Genomic DNA, 21,510 nt, shown 5'->3' with positions numbered 1-21,510 from the left:
ATAGAAAAACTAGTATGTGGTAGACACTATCCTAGGAACTGATTTATATTATCTCCTTTGTTGCTCATAACTATACTGTAAGAGATTTCTAGTTTACTAAAAAGGAACTCAGAGAGATTAAGTAATCAGACTAAGTTGCATAGTTAGCAAATAATATAGCAAAAATGCAATTCAACTTCATTTGATGTCTATATTCAAGATTCCACTCTTATTCTCCCTGCTTCTACATGACTGCATATTCCAGTATCCTTATATAATGCTTTTACACTTTCTAATGCATAATAGTGTGGAAATCTCAAAACAGCCTTTTGAGATTAGTTGCATTATCTTCATTTTAACGAAGGTTTATTTGTTTGTTTGTTTGTTTTTACTTCGAGTCACACTGCAGATGGGCAGCAATACTGGGCCCAGACTCAGTTTCTTTCACTTCAAACCCCAGTGTCCTTTGATCCAATATTTTGAAAAGTATTGAACAAGGGGTACTAACTCACCTGGTGATATCTTCAATATTTTAGGATTCATTGTGACCTCCCATGCCACACCTACCCCACCTTCAAATAGGAATACTGGACACAACCTTCCCACTTATGCAGATGATGGATTCTTAAAACAAAGATAGTGCGTTTATTTGGCTTGAGATATGTTTCTCTCAAATTGTTATTAAAAGTGCTTTCAATGAATAATTTCACAATATATATTTCCCACTTAATAATTTTTGCTACCTACCCCATGCTTTCCCATTAGAAAAACATTAGCTATCCTAGACAGACCTCATAGACCTCAAGCAAAGTCTAATAATTTGAAAAGATACTTGGCAGGACAAGGAGTAGACCTTTGAAGTTGAAATGTAGTAGGTAAACATGTATAATAACCTCATCCTCGTAGCCATTCCCATACATAGATCTATTTTAAAACTAGAAAAATAACTTCTTCAACCCATGTTTGTCCCATGGAGGCACTGAGATTGTAAAGGATATATATATATCTATATATATCTATCTAGAATGTTAAAATATAGCAAACAGCGAGATTATTTGCAACTATGCTTTCTTACTTATTTTTCTTTAAGTTTTAGTTATGATATTCCCATAACATTTTTGCTTCATGGGAGACTGAAATAACACTGATTTGGGAAAGCTTAGCACATTTGAAAAATAGGCCATACACTTGCTTTTCTAGAACAAGAAAGGACAAGAAGTTACTTAGAATTTATAATGGCTGCAAATACCTCCCGTGCCACAAGTCAGCTGGAAGCTTTCCTGACAGAGTTCAGTGAAGCTAGAATTTTTAGTACATTTATAAGGGCATTACAATCCCAAGATAGAAGAACTCATGTAAAAATAAAGAAATAAGTGATATAAAATGAAAAAAAAAAGAGAGAATTACATTCTGCAATGAAATCAGGAGGGCTTCTACAATCTAGACATTAAAAATACAGACTAGAGCAAAGCCAAGGGACTTCTGAAGTTGAAATCTGACTTTTGTCTTTCTGGCTTAGGAGGTAAATATTTACAAGTAATAATACAATATTTCCTTTGGTATTTCCCTATATTCTGTTTATTCCAGGACAGTGCTGAAAGTTCCTGGTGTAAATGTTGAAGTATGACAGCTGTCACTAATAGTGACACAATAGGCACCATTATGACATTTCTGTGCTGTATAAGGTAGTTGGCACATGTCTCTAATACTCACAGCATTGCAGTGAAAATGCTGTAGACTATTACAAATATTAGACTAATAGTGGACTATTTCTACTTTAATGATGATCAATTGAGTACCAAAGAAAAGAAATAACTTTCTTAAGGTGATATTAGGAAATTATGAAGTAAAAATCTGAGCCTCACTCTGACTTGAATCTTCTAGTCCTCATTATTAATAAGAGCTTCTATTTATAGACACTTAAGTATGTATCAAACACTTATCACATGTAAGTTTGTTAAATTATTTCAATATCATAAACAGTCACCAAGAGCCAGTTGTTATATATATATATATATATATATATATATATAACACACATATAATAAAATAACATTTTTAATTTTATTTCATACATATATATGAAATAAAAAAAAATTCAAGGACTCCAGTCAGGAAGGACTAGCTAAAATTTTTGTGTGGAATTGGTATGGGTATGCCTATAGAGTTCCCATGGAAACCTATAGTGGCAAATTGCATCAACTTATTCTACTACTCCCATACCACCTAGCATGTTTTGTGTACGACTTAGCTATTATCTCAAGTTTCATGATGAAGAAAGAAAGACGTAAAGTAAATCTCCTGCAGTCAAAAAGTTGGTAGATGACTCATATGAGATTTTAATTTAGGGGTTTCCCCTGCTTTTAATGTAAGACTAAGCATTTCTCATTAATTTAAATAATTTCTAATCAAGCACCTGAAAAACTGAATCCTCATGGGAATTATTTTTATAAAGAATTTTCTATGTATCGTAAACCAAAATAAAATATCATCCAGGGCCTAGCAACTTAACTTAGTTAGGAAATCAAGTCTTAGAATAGAATTAGAAAGCATGGAACTATAATAGAATTCCAAGGAATTATTTCTTAGATTAGAATTACAAAAGACACTAAAAAAAATATTACTGAGAAACTCAGCTCTTAAAAAAGAGTGAATGGCCAGTGTGGGTGGACCTCTGTTACTACCTCTTGATCTCTTACGAACAACTAAAGAGATGGTTTTGGTTTCACTAAACACTTGAGAACATGATCACCCAAATCTGGTCTTCAGATGAGTCACTATGGGAAAACTGTCTGTTGTAGTTATCACATACAACACATTTTTGTAGTTATCATACACAACACAATACTAAAAGTTTTCTTTTGATATAGCCTTTGAGGCTGAGACATATTTATTTGCATATTCCTAGTAACGACAACTCTTCTGTAAGTTTTAGTTTAATAAATATGCAGAAATCATTTATTCACAGTGAGGTGAGTGGTAGCAGGAGTGGCAGGAGGGACATTGGAATGGATAAGAAATGATAAACTAAAGTGTTCTTGTGGTAAATGATAAAATTGGGTCTGAGCTTGCCAACTATATTGTGTGTTCAAGTGTATTTCAAAAGAACCTGAACACTACAAGTCACTCAATATTAAAACTATTTCAGTTAAAATTTTATTTAGTCAATTGTCTATTTATAAAGAACTTGAGAATTTGAAAATACCATACGATCAACTAAACAGACCTTGGTTATGACCACCACTATCTCCCTGAAGATGTGTTGATATCAATGTTCATCTTGACAGGTAGACCCAGATTTTTCTCTGATGGATTGGTAAAGCCTCCCATAAAAGCTAGAAAAGTGAGTAAGCTGAAATCATTATTGTAAGAAATACTCAGTACAAAAAAAACACCAAAAAACAAAAAAAAAATCAAATTTGGAGCCACTCAGGCTAGACTTAAGTCTAAAACCACCAATTAACAGCTGTATGAACTTGATCTTCACCTTGCACAAATCACTTTTATCTGTTTTTTTAATGAAATGGGACTATTGACTGATTTTTTTATAGATTATTATTACCATATAAAGTAAAAATGATATCATAAAGTGTCAAACACATAGTACACTCTGTCCCCTCTTGAAGTTTATTACCAATTTTTATTTTAATGCCTAGAAGCCTGAATCAAACAAGAAATCCTCTCCCTTTACACTTACTTCACAAAATCAAGCCCCAGTAAGTCATGCTGTGGTTTTCCCCTTTGCCATTCTGTAACAGAGGGGTTGCTTGAGACCTAAGGACAACAAGCGAAGGACTTTGATCATCATGCTCGGTTGCCCTCCCAGTGAGATATTTCCTCTAAATGTTCTACTTGTTTAATCTAGACATGTCCCTTTGTTAGTCTGTTTTAATACTAAATATGTTCTCTTCTGGACACTGAGTTTGCTTTTTAAAGTTGTAAGTCACCATTTCTTCACATTTGTTAAGCGTATGTGGAATGAGTAAATAAAGTGTAACCTCAGTCACATTTAGTTACAATGAATTTTGGGAACCTGATAGGATGGAATACAAATTTCAGTTATTACTTAGGTGGGAAAAATGTGTCTGGAGGTAGATAAATATTTCAGCTTTTCAAAAATATCTTAGAAAAAAAGTTTTAGTTATTTTTTTCTCCTACTAATAGAAGAGTTAAACATAGATTATACAGAGGAAAGGCACCACTTGAATTCATGTAATTTAGTTTCATTTACTGAGACACTTCAAGGTACTGAGAGTACCTCAGAGAACAAAATAGACAGTGCCCATGAGGGAGTTTACATTCTTGTAGAGGGATGTTACATTGAAAATATCATACAGTATAATAGTAGGGTATACATTTCTTGGAGAAAAAAAAACAGAGTAGGACAGAAAATTTGGAGTGTCATTGTTTGCAATTTAAATATGTTAGTCCATGAAGTTCACATCTGAGAAGACTTGTAAAGGTAATTTAGTTACTTATATTAGTCTAATTATATAATTTTTAATATGATATATCATCATTTTTAAAAATATGGTCACTAAGAATCAGAGACATTAATAACATGTCCAAAATCACAAAATGGCTTAGTAAAAAGGTAGACAAAGACTTGGTCTTTTTTTTTTTTGCAGATAAAGGATGTTTTACACTGTATCACACCGAGGGAAACATATTTTTCTAGTATATGAATGAAATTCAAGTGTCAACTCCTAGATGTTCTAAACCCTCCAGCCTTCCAAGATAACCCTCTATTTTAATGTTAGAAAGCTAGATGGGATGGGGGGAGAGAGGGAGAGAGGAAGGGAGGGAGGGAGAGAGAGAAAGAGTGAGAGAGAGAGAGAGAGAGAGAGAGGGAAGGAAGGAAGGAAGGAAGGAAGGAAGGAAGGAAGGAAGGAAGGAAGGAAGGAAGGGAGGAAGGGAGGGAGGGAGGGAGGAAAAGACAAGAAAAAAAAACCAAGGTACCAAGTATTTTCTTCCCCACTTCAACCTCAAAGATCATAAAGATTCTCAGGAGCTCTTCCTCCAATTTTTGTTTATTTTGGGCTCTTAGTCTTTCCTGTGTTTCTTACTTCCTCAACAATTTTCCTTCCTCATCTACCATTTTGAGAAGAAAGATAAACACAAACTTTTCTCCTCTAATTTAATAATGAAGTGCCAATGCAATACCAGTGATACAGCAGGTTTTCCCTAAGGCCTGGAGTAAGGGAGAGAATTACACTCCAGCATAAACATTTTTACATAACAAAAACTTACCCTTTATCTGGGGGTCTAATGTACACAGCATGATGACTATAGTTTAGAATAGTACATTATATACTTGAAAATTGCTAAGAGCAGATCTTAAATATTCTCACCTCAAGCCCTCCCAAATGTAATTATGTAAAGTGATGAAAGTGTTAACTAATCCTAAATGTAGTATTCGTTTTGCCATATATACATGGATGAAATAATCACATGCACACCTTAAATGTACATAATGTTGCATGTCACTTATATCTCAGTAAAGCTGGACAATGTTTAACATTTACTATTAATTATTCTAATTTGGTTTTCTCTTACACTAGGCCAGTTTCATTGGTTTTGAGAAATGTTCCTGCCACAAGCCAGATTCTTGTACCATTTTCTTGTCTCCCGTCTTATGCCAAGTCTCCAACACCATTCCCACAGTTAAAAAAAAAAAACCCTGTTAATCTGCAAACAGAGTTCTGTTGTCTTCACCACTTTCTCCTCAAACCTACTCTTTCTAAATTCATAAAAGTGCCAACCAATCAAGAGACCTCTATTGTGGGTCATGCATTTTGCAGCTCAAAGGAGCAGAAACTTTGGATTTGCAGCTTTTTGCTTTCACAATAAAATCTTGGGATATGGTCCATTTATCATCAGTCTCCATAAGCAGAAGTATGCATTATTTTATACAGGATTATTTTCTTCAAAATAGGAATTATTCAATATACTTTGGAAGGCAGAAATGGCTGTAGTCTCTGTAAGTCTGGCAAAAAGCAATAATTGCTGTTCAGCTGTAACTTGGGGTAACCGATTTGCATCCTGGGGATTTATTAGATAGGCATGCTCGCTCAAAGAACTCTGTGGGAGGACAGTTTTCGCTACCAGATTGCAGCAGCTTCCTCACTATCTGGGGAGTTCTTTGAGTCATCCTTGATAATGCCCACTGGATTTAAAAAAGTCATTGTGTAAAATTATTAGAGTAGATTAACTTTTCTGAGTCACAGCTATGGTCTTGCCATTTCCTTGTTTAAAATCAAAATAAAACCAAATAACAGCCATTTATCCTGTTATACTCCTGCTCCCACTGGCATTTAGAACAGAGCAGCGAAAACAGAGTTGTTTCATAACTGTGCAGTCTCAGAATGGCCAAGGCCCATCCATGTGTACTTTCCTCCTTCCTGTCCCTGGCCCAAATAAACACAGTGTACATAGTCCGGGATTAGCAACATTGCACCAATGGTATCTTTTCTTTGGATGCTCTATCTTTCCAGTTCTTGATCCATTCCTTGCCTTGGTAGTATTCAATGTCCTCCAACTCTCTTCCTCTTTCTGTTATAACTTACTTGCTCCATGCAAGATGCAGAACTATTTTACACTACAGAAGCTACTACTAACAGTTACAAAACTAATCTGTTAGGTAATTGGATAGTGGGGCCTTGTTGGGTGACTGAGTGTGTCTGTGCATGTGGCAAATGATGATGTCCACACTGTAACTGTCTTACACTAAAGGAATGGAGTATTGATGGTGGCACTTGAGACACCAGCAAGGGGGTGTAGGAAATATTGGAGTTTCTTCAGGTCAAAGAAGCACATTTTCCCTTCTTTTCCCCCATGTTAATATTTCTGATATAGAAATGTACCTTCTAGTTGATGTAGTGGTTTAATATATTTATTGTTTTTTTGTTTCCCTGAAAAGTTATTAATAAATTGATGCTATGTTTTATAATTAGCATAAACCTTGCATAGTTTTAATGGGAAAAAGGAAGAGAGTTTAAAGACATAGAATAATACCAAAGCCTCTCTTTTATATCTTTATCTCAAAGGATAAAAAGAAAATAACTGAGAACTAAATTAATTCATTGATGTTGTACCTTATAATCAGCAAAATGTTGCAAGCAAGGACTACTTTATGAGAGGCATGAAGTTTCCTTCACACCCCAAACTATTAGCTGTTCTGTTTCCCTGGTGTTTTAAACTCCAAGACTAATGAAATTCATATAGAAAATATTGTTTCTTGATGAAGGTTATTTAAAACCTCCAGAAAGAGATCCAAGATAGTGGTGGACTAGGTGGGAACTATATTCATCTCCTCCAAGGACCAAACTGGAATTATAACTAAAATATAGAGCAATCCACCGGAATAACCAGCTGAAGACTGGCTAAAGAGAAGTGTTATAACCAAGGATTTAGAGGAGAAGTCACATTGAGATGGTAGGGAGGGTGGAAATGTAAAAAGGCTGGCCTTGCTCCCACAGACAGCAGCTGAGGTTCCGGAGGGAAATCCTAGCTGCAAAGGATCCCCCGAAGGAGTGTGGGTTTTCAGCCCCACACCAGGATCCTCAGCTGGAAGAGGCACCCACAGAATACCTGACCATGAAAATCATCAGGGATTCTCTCTGCCAGGGAGAAATGAAGTCTGCTAGAGACACAAGTACAATTTTATTTTACTTTTTAAAAAGATTGCATTTATTTATTTTTTAGAGAGAGGGGAAAAGAGGGAGAAAGAAAGGGAAAAAAACATTGATGTGCCAGATAAACATTGATCAGTTGCTTCTTGCACACCTCCAATTGGGGACCTGGCCCACAACCGAGGCAAATACCCTGACCAGGAATTGAACTGGCAACCTTTTGGTCCACAGGTCAGTGTGCAATCCATTGAGTCACACCAGCTCAAAATGGTGTGACTCAATGGATTTTAACAGGCCAATGCACAAAATCTCTTTTGCACCCACTCACCCTGGGCTCCAGTGGAAGGAAGGTGAAACAGACTAGAGTTGTTCACAAAGAGTCTGGGGTTTGTTGCTCTGGACAGAGAGCTGAGGGGACATCTTCAAGGATCTCTGTGCTGAGTCACTCTCCCATACTGCAGATTCCATCTTTCTGGGGTGGAACACACCTCTCCCAAGGCATCAGCTTGGGGAAATGCAATCATCCCAATGCTGGACTCCTTCTTGTCACTGCAACTGTGGAGGTAGTGCTCTGCTGCAGAGCCAGCTGCTTGGACTGTGGCGTAGAGATCAGGGAAGACTCAGGAGGTGTCAGTGATTGAATGGTGTGGCTTTAGGGGGTAAACATTCCACATTCTTTCTCATGGACCTGACTTGCCCCTCCTCATCATGGGAGATCCTCTAGCCCCACCTCCAGGCTTCCAGAGTCCCCAACCTCTCAACACTTGGTGGCTCTGTCTTGCTGAGGTCTGGGCAGAATCTGGGACAGACTGAGTTGTATGGTTCTGGAGCAGGAGCCACACCACCTCCACCTTCCCTCAAGCCTGACCAGCTCTCCTATTCCCAGTAACTCTGCCCTGCTGGGATTAGGTTCCAGGCAGACTCTGGGATAGATTGTGTTGTGTGGCTCTAGGATTGGAGAAATTTTTCCTCATACATTGACTAGTGTAGAGCCTTCCTTTCACACAACCAAATCATGGTTTGTTAAAGCCTGATAAACTCTGCCAGCCTCACATTGATGACTCCCTGAGACCCCACCCCACCACAAAGGTATGTGAGCACTCAGTGGGTGGTAGGTAGACCTGGGACATTCTCTGAGTGATTTCAGACCCAGCACTGGCACCGAGTTTGAACCTGTATCAGTCTGGTAAGCCCCCCTCTTCCCTACCTGGTGAGACACTGAGAACCTATCCTATGTATCTTGAGTTCCACCAGAGGTTCTTTCAGTGATTGAACCTAACAGGCTGATGGCAGGTGGAGGCAGATGGAGGAAGATTTGGGGGTTCCTTGCGACTTTGGCTGAGCTGCCCCCTTGTATTGGTAAATGTCAGTCTTAGTGCACAGCTTGATCCTTCCAGCACACATCCAGACTGAACAGAGCCAGCCACAAATTGTGGATTTCTTTGTAGGTCCAAACAGCTTGCCCAGGGCCAGTCACAGTCAGGGTCTGACTTTGCCTTCACTAGAGTACTTCTCAGAAACCCCAGAACCAAAATACTCAATGGCCAGCATCATGCAACATCAGTGCAGAATTCAGATAGCTTCACAAATAGCATATTCAAAGGGAGATCCTGGCAGTCCGGCCCCTGCTAAGGAGATATCTTCTCTGTGTGGTCAGCACCTGCACAGCAGATCTTATACTGTGGTCAGGTTGATTCTCACAGTCAGCAAGCCTGAAAGTCTACCCCATACATGAACAGGCCACCAGCAACCCAGAATCAATTACAACAGGAAGCCCGTCATAACCCAACAAGGGTTATTCCTAGAAAACCCAAGGAGGTGATCAAGGAGCCTACACCACATGGTTCCAAAGGACAGCTGCTATGACCCCTAGCCATACTGGGGTCCTAGCAAATCTAGAAACATAGAAACAAACACAAAGAGGTAGTGAAATGAGGAGGAAGAAACAGGTATCAAATGAAAGAACAGAAGAAATATCCATAAAAATAGCTGAATGAAGTGGATGCAAGCAATATACCAGATATAGAGTTCAAAAGAATAGTTACAAGGATGCTCAAGAAACTTAGAACTACAAGGAACTTAGTTAAAAGTACAAAGAACTTAGTGAGAACTACAACAATATGAAAAGGACATAGAAACTATAAAAACAGCCAGAAACAAAGAATAAAATATGTAAAGTGAACAATTACTAGAGGAAATAAACCATAGGTGAATGAATCAGAGGACAGAATCAGTGATTTGGAAGACAAGGTATCAGAACACGCAATCAAACCAGCAAAAATAAAAAAAAAATTAAAAATGTGGATAGAATAAGGGTCCTTTGCAACAAAATGAAGTGAACCATTATCTGCATCATAGGGGTACTGGAAGGAGAAAAGAGAGAGCAAGGGATCACAAACCTGTTTGAAAAATAATGACTGAAAACTTACTTAAACAAGTGAAGTGAAGAAAAATGACATGGAAGTCCAAGAAGCACAGAGTCCCAAATGAGATGAACCCAAAGAGACCCACACCAAGACACATCATAATTAAAGTAACAAAGGTTAAAGACAAAGGGAATTTTAAAAACAGCAAGAGAAACACAGTTACCTACAAGGGAGTCCCCATAAGCATGTCAGCTGATTTCCTAACAGAAACATTTAAGTCAGAAGGAATTGTCATGAAGCATTTGAAATGGTGACAAACTAGGACTACAACCAAGACTACTTTACAGAGAAAGGCTAGCGTTTAAAATTGAAGGATAAATAAAAAGCTTTCCAGACAAGATAAAGCTAAAGAAGTTTGTCACTACCAACCAGTATTACAAGAAATGTTAAAGAGTCTTCTTTAAGAAGAAAAACAATTAGAAAAAAAACCCCAGAGGAACATAGTCAAAAGAATAAAATGGCAATAACTATCTTCCTATCAAAATCACTTTAAATGCAAATGACTTAAATTCTCCAATTAAAAAGCACGGGGTAGCTGAATGGATAAGAAAATAAGAACCATATATATGCTGTCTATAAGAGATGCACCTCAGAATGAAAGGTACAAACAGACTAAAAGTAAAAAGTGGAAAATAATATTTTATGCAAATGAAAATGAAAAAAAATCCTGGAGTAGTGATAGTTATATCTGACAAAATAGAGTTTAAAACAAAGGCGATAGTGACAGACAAAGAAGGACAATGCATGATGATAAATAGAGCAATCCAACAAGAGGATAGAACACTTGTAAACATTATTCGCCCATTATAGAAGCACCTACATATGTAAAACAAATCTTGGTGGACATAAAGAAAAAGATCAACAGAAATATGGTCACAGTAGGGGATTTTAACACCCTATTAACATCAATGGACAGATATTCCTGACAACAGTAGCCTTAAATGACACACTAGATCAGATGGATTTAATTGATATCTTCAGAACATTTTACCCCAAAACAGCACAATATATATTCAAGTGAAAATGGAACATTTTCTAGGACAGACCACATTTTAGGAAATAAAACAAGTCTCAATAAATTTAAGACGATTGAAATTATATTGAGCATCTTCTCTAACCTTAATGGTGTGATACCAGAAGTCAGTCACACACACATACAAACTGAACAACACACGAAGACAGGGAGGCTACATCACATGTTACTAAACAATGAATGGGTTAACAATGACATCAAGGAAGAAATCAAGAAGTACCTTGAGACAAATTAAAAAAAGAACACAACAACAGAAAATCTATGGGACACAGTGAAAGCAGCCCTGAGAGGGAAATTCATAGCATTACAGGCCTACCTCAAGAAACAATAAAAAGCTCAAATAAACAGTTTTAACTTTACACCTAAAGGAACTTGAAAGAGAACAACAAACAAAACCCAAAATAAGTGGAAGGAAGGAAATACTAAATTCAAAACAGAGATAAACAAAATAGATTTTAAAAAATGTTATAAAAGATCAATGAATCCAAGAGCTTGTTCTTTGAAAAGATAAACAAGATTGACAAAATTTTAACTAGGCTTATTGAGAAAAAAGAGAGAGGAACCCAAATAAATAAAATCAGAAATTAAAGTAGAGAAATAACAACTGACTCCACAGAAATACAAGCAATTGTAAGAAAAGATTACAAACAACAATATGCCAATAAATTGGACAATCTGGAAAAAAATGAATAAATTCCTAGAAACATACAATTTTCCAAAACTGAATCAGCAATAATCAGAGAATCTGAATAAACAGATTACAACTAGTAAAATTGAAGCAGTAATTAAAAAAAATCCCAAAAAACAAAATCCCTAGACTGGACAGCTTCTTACATGGATTTTACCAAACATTCCAAGAAGAACTAAAACCTTTCCTTCTCAAAACTATTTCAAAAAAAAATTCAAAATGAGGTAATTCAAACTTGGGATAAAACTCATCCCAAGTTCATTTTATGAGGCCAGCATTATTCTAAATTCGAAATCAGATAACACACTACAAAAGAGAAAACTATAGGCCAATATCCCTGATGAATGTAAATGCTAAAATCCTCAACAAAATATTAACAAACCAAATATAGCAATATAACAAAAAGATCATACACCATGATCAAGTGGGATTTATTCCAGGAATGCAAGGTTGATACATTTGCAAATCAATAAATGTAATACATCACATGAACAAAATGTAGGATAAAAACCATACAGCATATCAAGAGATGCAGAAAAAGCATTTAATAAAATTCAGGGCCCATTTATGATAAAAATTCTAGCAAAGTGGAAATAAAGGGAATATACCCAAACATAATAAAAGCCATATATGACAAACCCACTGCCAGCATCATACTCAATGGGCAAAAGCTATAACTGTCCCCCTTAATTTGGGGAACAAAACAGGGATATCAGCTTTCACCTTTCTTATTCAGCATAGTACTGAAAGTTCTAGTCATAGAAATCTGACAAGAAGAAATACAACACATCCAAGCTAAAAAGGAAGAAGTAACTCTGTCATTATTTGCAGATGACACGATACTGTCCGTGAGAACCCCAAAGATTCCACAGAGAAACTACAAGCACTGATAAATAAATTCAGTAAAGATATGAAATTAATATCCAGACATCAGTTGCACTTTTAAATGCTGATAATGAACTATTGGAAAGGGAAATTAAGAAAACGATCCTGTTCACAATCTTTCAAAAAGAATAAAATACCTCGGAATAAATCTAACCAAGGATGTATAAGACCTGTACTCAGAAAATTATAGTACACTGAAGTAAATTGAAGAAGATAGAAATAATTAGAAGCACATACCATGTTCATGGATAGGAAGACTTGACAACATTAAAATGTCTATACTACCCAAAGTAATCTGTGGGACCACAAAATTCCCCAAATAAAAATAGCAATCTTGAGAAAGAACAAAGTTGTAGGAATCAGTCCACTTAATATCAAACTATACTATAAAGCCATAATAATCAGAACAGATGGTACTGGCATAAAAACAGACATGTAGATCAATGAAATAGAATAGAGAGCTCAGAAATAAACCCACAACTTTATATTCAATTAATATTTGACAAAGGAAGCAAGCACATACCCTGGGCTAAAGATAGTCTATTCAATAAATAGTCTTTTGAAAATTGAACACATATATGTGCAGACAAATGAAACTAGACCACCTTCTATGCCACACACAACCATAAATTCAAAGTGGGTTAAAGACTTAAATATTTAACCCCAAAGCACAAAAATTCCAGAAGGAAGCATAAGCAGTATAGCTTTGGACATTGCTTGTAGCAATATTTTCCTAATATATTTCCTCAGGCAAGGGAAACACAAGAAAAATAAACAAATGGGACTACATCAAACTGAAAAGGTTTTGTACAGCAAAGGAAACCATCAACAAAATAAGAAGACAACCCACTGAATAGGAGAACATATCTGCTGATAAGGGGTTAATATGCAAAATTTATAAAGAACTTATAAAACTCAACATCAAAAAACCATACAATCCCATTAAAGAATGGGCAAAGGACTTGAATACACATTCTCCAAAAAAGGACATACAAATGACCAATAGACATATGAAAAGATGCTCAACATCACTAATTATCAGAGAAGTGCATATTAAAAGCACAATGAGACATCAACTCACACCAGTCAGAATGACTATCATCAATAAATCAACAAATCACAAGTGTTGGCAAGCACGTGTGGAGGAGGAAATCCTTGTGCACTGTTGGTTGTAGTAGACCATCCTGCGTGGTGTGGCCCAGCTCCCACCGGGAGATGTACAGGACCCACGCCCACAGATAGGTTCTCCTGTGGGGAATCAGGCCTGCAATGTGCCTAGGCCACTATGAGTCTTGTGTTTTTGCTAAAACTCCCTCACCTTGAATTGAGGACATTTACTGCAAAGCAACTTCCTAAAATCCATGCTAAACCTTCCAAGGATGAGTGTAACTGGTCCAACTACTTTTGCCTTTTCATTTGCAAATATCCCTCTTCTGTTACATGATTAGCAGCATTGGCTCCTTTGTTTTCTGTTAAAGGTAACCACCTGAAGCGAATCTGTGCATAGTAAATGAGAACCATCTTGTAATGGGTGGAGAAACCCAATAAAGGCCTGTCATGGTGGAGGCTGAGGCTTTTGCTCCCCTTGAGAGAAAAGCCATGCCGTCCCTTTTCCTCCACCGGATTTGGTAATCCATGTGAACATCTCATTTCATCGATAATGATTTGAACCCCAGGAGCTGGGTCCGCATCAGTTGGTGGGAATATAGACTGGTATAGCCACTGTAGAAGGCTGTATGGAGTTACCTTGAAAAATTAAAAATGGAACTTCCTTATGATCAAGTGATTCCACTACTAGTAATATATCCAAAGAAACCTGAAACACTAATTTGAAAGAATACATGCACACTTGTGTCACTGCAGCAAATAGAGTTATTTACAATAGCCAAGATTCAGGAGCAGCCCAAGTTCCCTTCAGTAGATTAGTGGATTAAAAAGCGGTCGTACATTTACACAATGGAATACTACTTGGCTTTAAACAGAGAATGAACTCTTACTTTTTGCAACAGCATACATGGAACTGGAGAGTATTATGCTACATGAAATAAGCCAGTCAAAGAAAAGACAAATATCATATGATTTCACTTACATGCGGAATCTTTATTTTTTAAGATTTTATATACTTATTTTTAGAGAGTGGGAAAGAGGGGGAGAAAGAGAGGGAGAAAAACATCAATGTGTAGTTGCCTCTTAAGTACTCCCTACTGGGGACCTGGCCCCCAACCCAGGCATGTGACCTGATTGGGAATCAAACCATGACCCCTTAGTTCACAGGTTAGCACTCAATCCACTGAGCCACATCACCCAGGGTGTTTCATTTATATGTGGAGTCTAATGAACAAAATAAACTAACAAATAGAAACAAACTCATAGATACAGAGAACAGACTAACAGCTCTCAGAGGGAAGCAGGAGGGGAGGGGAATAGCATGAAAAAGGTGAAGGGATTAAAAAAAACCCTTGTAGAGAGACTGCATTATGGTGATTACCAGCGGGAAATGGGGGTGAGGGGAGATAGGAGAGGGTAAAAGGAGGGTAAATGGTGATGGAAGGAAACTTGACTTGGAGAGGTGAACATACAATACAATGTACAGACAATGTCCTATAGAATTGTATGTATGAAATCATATAATTTTTAAATACATGTCACCCTAATAAGTTCAATAAAAAAAAATAAGACCAGCAGTATTCATTGACTCTGCAACTATAAGCTTTTGGTATTTAACCTTTGAACATCACAGATATAATAATAGTGTTTTGAATTAATAGTCACCTAACTTGTACAAGTTGTTTATATGCCTTGTGGATTTAATATTAATTCTTAGGTGGTTTACTAAGTAGTCAAGCTTCTGGAAGCCAGAGTTCAGAGTTTCTGCTGAGACCATTACAAACAAAAACTTGTTACATAATTAGAATACCTCATGATAAAAATGATTAAAACCTTAGGCTAAGGTGAAAATGTTAAAGACTTTTTCTGTTAATACTGATCATATCAACTCTACAAACTTAGAGAAGGGATTTGAGAAACAGGTCACAGACAGCTCTTGGCAGAGATTTTGCATTTTTATCTGTAACTAACAGCATATTTCAGCCATCGAAGCTTTCTGTGCTGAATTCAAATTCATGGAGGAAAGTAAGAAATGAAGACAGTGTCCATACTACACAACCACTGGAAGATTTATTCAGTTACCTGGCTGTCAAAAACAAAGCTAGAGTTTCTTATTTTTGATAGGAAATGTTTGGCCTTGGGCGTTATAGGTAAGTTTTGTTTTCTTCTTTTGGTTTTAAAATGATTTCTTTATTTTCTACAATAGCTACTATTCACTGGGCTCTATCAATCAGGACTTGTGACTTTATACCAGCTGACCAATTCACACAGCTATATTCTTTAAAACTGACGAGGGCACTTACAAATAACAAAGTCCCAAGGGAGACTGCATCCTACAGGAGCAGGGTTGGGGTGAGGGAGCAAGAAATGTGAGTCAGGAAAGGCTCCAAGGAACTCAGGAATTGAATCTTGTGCTTTGTTGAGGTGGGGTTGCGAAAAACCTTTGAGAAGGAAGAGAAGCACAAACAGCATTGAGAAATTGCCACCAAAGCCTTGCTGGAGATACTTCAGAACAACTGACAGAGTCTAACAAGGGCAGAAACAAGAATCTACAACTGGATTTCCACGTTTCTTCTCTCATTTGTCCTGGTCTTAATTCTAACTAAGCCTCTGGGTAGAAACATTATAAAATGGTCAAAATAAAGGGCAGATGGAAAAGATAAAGCCAAAGACTACAGACAATTTATTCATTTTTGATAAGTCCACTTTTTGAGGTCTAGTTCCAGGAGAGAATCAACTGTTAAGTTCAATGTACTCCCCTGTAAGCATAAATAATAGCCAATAAGCTAAATGTTATTGTCTTTCATTTTAAAGATCAGATAAAAGAAGTCAGGAAGTTTGAGACCCTTAAAGACTCATGATAACCCTATAAGATGATTATTCCTTTGTTCCTATGAATCTCAGAAGAGTTAAGTGGTTTGTCAACAATATCACAGCTCAGTTGAAGATTGAGCCAACTTGAACAAGAGCCTGTTTCCTGGTTCTTTGCTCCTTTCCCTCCGCACTCACTGTCTCAGGCAACTGCAAGTTCACACCTCCCGCCTTTCCTTACTCAGGAGAAAGATGCCACTGAGGAGGCTGTGTTTGCATTTTACAGATTCCATTTCACAAATTCAGAATGCTGAGGTGGTCAACTTGTATCACCTCTGTTTCCCAGTAATGTTTAACTTTAAGTTTAAAAAAATCTGGAGATAAAAGGGCATGTTATCTGGCAAGTCCATTCCACATGCACCCTCCCCCGGTTTGTTATTAATTTCAGAACACATCTGAATTCCTTCGCTGTGGCATATGCTTAAGTAAAGGAACAGATAGTTCCTGGTCAGGGTCAAATTTCAATTTTTCATCTGTTGGTATCAATACTGTTACCAGATTCCTCTCTGTAGCCAACTTTTCAGATCTTCTCTGAGCACAACGTGGTGTTTGAAGATCCATAAAGTGCCTCTGGTCATCATTCTCTTCACAGAATCAGTCTGCTCTCTGGGCAAAACATCTGCTGTACTGAGCTTTGTATTTGGAACCAACTTTTCCCTGAGACCTGGTTGAAAGCAATTCTCTGGTGCCATACTTCCCAGCATGGAGGTGAAGAACTTTAAGGTTTGGGATTATCTCGTATTTGCAGCCCTCTTTATTGTTTCTTCTGGAATCGGAGTGTTCTTTGCTGTCAAGGAGAGAAAGAAGGCAATGTCAAAGGAGTTCCTGGTGGGGGGAAGACAAATGACCTTTGGTCCCGTGGCACTGTCTCTGACAGCCAGCTTCATGTCAGCTGTCACTGTCCTGGGCACCCCTTCCGATGTCTACCGCTTCGGGGCCTCCTTTGGGCTCTTCGCCATTGCCTATACTTTTGTCATCATCTTCACATCAGAGCTCTTTCTGCCTGTGTTCTACCGATCTGGTATCACCAGCACCTATGAGGTAAGACCGCTATTCCCCTGTTCTCTATTTTGGGAGGAATTGGTTCTATCTCTACTTGAACAATATTTTTGTTATTCTTGCTTTTTTTCTGTAATGATACATGTCCTTTTAACGGTAACGTGGAAATGGAAGAATATTCACTCATTTTCAAGAAAAGATATTACAATATTATTGGGACAAGTTTAAGCTTTGGATACAAGCACACCTATTCTTTCATCTGTAGAACAATATGGATTCAACACCATGAAGCTATTTTAATGATATAATGAGAACCCACATATAAACACCCAAGGCATTGCCTAACTTGTAAGAGATTCTCAATGAAAGAGAGCTAAAGTTATTATTTGTGTGATTATTAACATCATTCTGAAAAGCATGCAGGACATATGCCATGAATTTGTCATTTTCTAGCTAAAAACAGAGATAGTACAGATGAATGATTCAGTCAAGATCGTATAGTGAGTAAAGCTTACTGAGAACCTATTTTGTCTGTATCTCTTTCCATTAGAGAGGACAGCTGAGCACTCCAACACAAATGATCACTGTGCTCCAGTTATTAATGGGGAAATAGTAATGTTTTTATACAATTAAAAACTATTTTAATAGGAATGGATTGCTAAATAAAACACACATGGGAATTATTTTAATGGAAGGAAAATGAGGTAGTTGTGTTTTGATGTTGCAATAATTCTCAAGAAAAAGATCAAGTTAAATCATTGAATATTCATGTCCAATATTTAAGTGTGATTAATAATCAGTTTCTATGAAAAAGGTGTCTATTTTCCTTATCAAACTTTATCCTTACTAAGTCCCAGCAGAGAACTCTTAACAGACCTTTTTCTTTCTTTTCTTTCTGTAAGCTAAATGATTATAAAGGATTACTCTAGACCTCAAAGACATTCAGGCAATTGTACACTTTCTAGAAGGTTTTAAAACTTTGATTTCACAGTTGATTATATCCCTAAAATTCGACATTAACCTTCTCTCCCTTACCCAAAAAAGGAAATAAGGATTAGCTCATACAACAGTTACTACCTAAAATATAGATTCAAGAGAGAATGACTAAATCTATACTTAGTTTTAAAATATATGTACAGATACACTCATTGCTCATAAAATATATGTACAGATACACTCATTGCTCATAATAAAGTACTTCTGAAAATACAAATATATTCTAGTTTTTTTCCATTCATCTATTAAATTTGGACTCCCAAAGGCATTGCTAGCATTTTAAAAAGAATTGCTTGTGTGTGTGTGTGTGTGTGTGAGAGAGAGAGAGAGAGATAGAGAGAGAGAGAGAGAGAGGGAGAGGGAGAGAGACAGATTCAGAAAATACAAGTTCAATGTCTAAATGTCTAAATCCATTGCTTAACAGCAGGATCACTTTGTGTGTTACTTAGCTCTCATCAACTCTAGTTTCCATGTAGAAAATAACTGCCATGTTTTATGAAGCTGTTGTGAAGTGTTAAAAAACTTTTTAATTATTAAAACATACCCAAATGTGAAAATCATTTGTACCACTAAACATTCCTTCAACAAATATCCACTAAGCATCTACTATATTCTAGGCACACCTTTGGAGATAAAGCATTGAACCAAATATGAAACTGAGGAGATTTGAAACTCTATTTTAATTATTAAATTAGTGCAGAAATGGAAAAGAAATCATTTACAGTATCATTTACATATCTATTTGCTGGAATTCCTACAGGATTATATTGTATGAATTTAATTTATGAAGTTTATTGTCCTCCGCATATTTAAAAATTTTTCATATCCTAGTAATAAGAAATCAAGGTTACATGTAAAGTACATATGAGGTTATTTTGAGATTGCCTTTTACTCTGTAAGATTTGGCAGTGTGGCGTAGGGGTTAAAAGTATGGACTCTAGATTCAATCTATTTGGCTTTGGATACTAGTTTGGCCACTTGCTAACTGCGTGACTGGGAAAATTGCTTAGCTTCTCTGTAGTTAATTCTTACATATGTAAAAGAGTGATAATAAAATCACTTATCTCAAAGGATGTCTCTGCAGATTAATGTAGTATCATATGCAAAAAAATTATTATTTTTTATTTTTCAATTAAATTTGACATTCATATGCAAATACTTTTTTTTAAGATTTTATTTATTTATTTTTAGAGAGAGAAGGGAGGGAGATAGAGAGAGAGAGAGAGAGAGAAACATTACTGTGTGGTTGCTGGGGGTTATGGCCTGCAACCCAGGCATGTACCCTGGCTGGGAATCAAACCTGGGACACTTTGGCTCCCAGCCTACGCTCAATCCACTGAGCTATGCCAGCCAGGGCTCATATGCAAATACTTCTAATACAGTCTGGCATACAGTAAATCTGACCTAAGAGTTTTGTATTATTATTATTATTATTATTATCTATCTACTGATGCTTGAATCTTTGTTCATCTTCCATTCCCTGTTCCCTACCCATAAATCTTCTTTCTGGGATCTTTTTAAGTCCTAAAACCCAAAGGGAGTAGAGTCTATTTCCACAACCCTTGAACCTGGACAGAGCTTGTGATTTTTTTTTTTTTTTGACCAACAGAATGTGGCAGAAGTGACGTGTGGAGTTTAGGCGTCATTAGGCTCATAGCTTCTGCCTTTGCTTTCTTGGAATGCTGTACTGATACTGCTGTGTCAGGGAGCTGTTGCAGCTGGTCTAGCTTCTGGAGTATGAGTTGAAACATAAAGGGAAGCAAAGACACCGTAGCCAACAGCCGTCACCAACTACCAGATGTGTTAGTGAGGCCATCTTGGATTTTCTCATCCAGCTGACACTTCCAGTTGATTTCAACTCCTTGAAAGCCCAGGGGAAACAAGTAGAGGAATCACCCAGCTGATCTTCAAAATTAGGAGAAATAACACATCCTTGATTTTTAAGCCCATGAGCTTTGAGGTGGGTATTACACAGCAATAACAGTGGGATTTCAAGACTAGAATATGTCATCTGTACTACTTTGTCACTATTCTGTCCCATGTCAAAACATACGGAATTGTTTTCACCCTCAAGGTATAAATTAGGCTCAGCTCATTTCCAATATCATACATTTGCATTATCTTCCCTTAGTTTATAAATAGTCTTGGTCTGGCTGGTGTGGCTCGGTGGACTGAGTGCTGGACAGTGAAGCAAAGGGTCACTGGTTTGATTCCCAGTCAGGGCACATGCCTGGGTGGTGGGCAAGGTCCCTAGTAGCGGGCAAGGGAGAGGCAATCACACATTGATGTTTCTCTCCCTTTCTTTCTCCCTCCCTTCCCCTGTCTCTAAAAATAAATAAATAAAATCTTTAAAAATATAATTAGTCTCATCATGCTGTTTCTACTTCAGTTGATGTTATATTTTTAATTATACACTAATAAATTCAGATTATTATTTACCCTTATCACTAGTTTAGAGGCTAGTGTCTACCTGCTTTCTCACTTTTGTTGGACTTGTGCAACGAAATGGCTTCTAAACTTCCTACTTCTCTTTAATTCAAACTTTTTCATTGTAATTGCATGGAATATTTTTTCTGTATATCCTCTTTGACAGTGGTTTTAAGCATTATAGACTACTTTTTAAGTAAATTTCTTTCCTTTTATTTCTCCTTTAAATTACATTTGTGATATCATAGTAGTTATATTTAAATTTTGAGAAATTAGATGTATAGGTATAAGATATCATTATTGAATCTTTTAACACAGTAAGTGATGTTACAAAATGTTTGTTGTGAAGTAGATATTTAAGGCCTGATAGGGTCTGAACCCATGTTATGAAGTCTTCTTTTAGGTCATTGTAAGGATGAGCTCATCCTCTGTAAGATGGGTCGTTATAGTGTTTGGGAAGAGGCATGA

General features: G+C 36.8%; 1 protein-coding gene across 1 annotated transcript in view; it reads left to right on the top strand.

Annotated features, from left to right (window-relative positions):
- Window positions 1-16,954: 16,954 nt before the first annotated feature.
- Window positions 16,955-21,510, top strand: part of SLC5A12 (solute carrier family 5 member 12) — a 40,788-nt gene continuing 36,232 nt past the window's right edge. Inside the window, exon 1 of the mRNA XM_028516690.2 lies at window positions 16,955-17,661. Coding sequence (XP_028372491.1) covers window positions 17,323-17,661 — 339 coding nt within the window. The 5' untranslated portion in view covers window positions 16,955-17,322. The remainder of the gene's footprint in view (window positions 17,662-21,510) is intronic.

The sequence above is a fragment of the Phyllostomus discolor genome, chromosome 6 (genome assembly GCF_004126475.2).
Source record: "Phyllostomus discolor isolate MPI-MPIP mPhyDis1 chromosome 6, mPhyDis1.pri.v3, whole genome shotgun sequence".
NCBI lineage: Eukaryota > Metazoa > Chordata > Mammalia > Chiroptera > Phyllostomidae > Phyllostomus > Phyllostomus discolor.
This window is presented reverse-complemented; position numbering and strand designations above follow the sequence as displayed.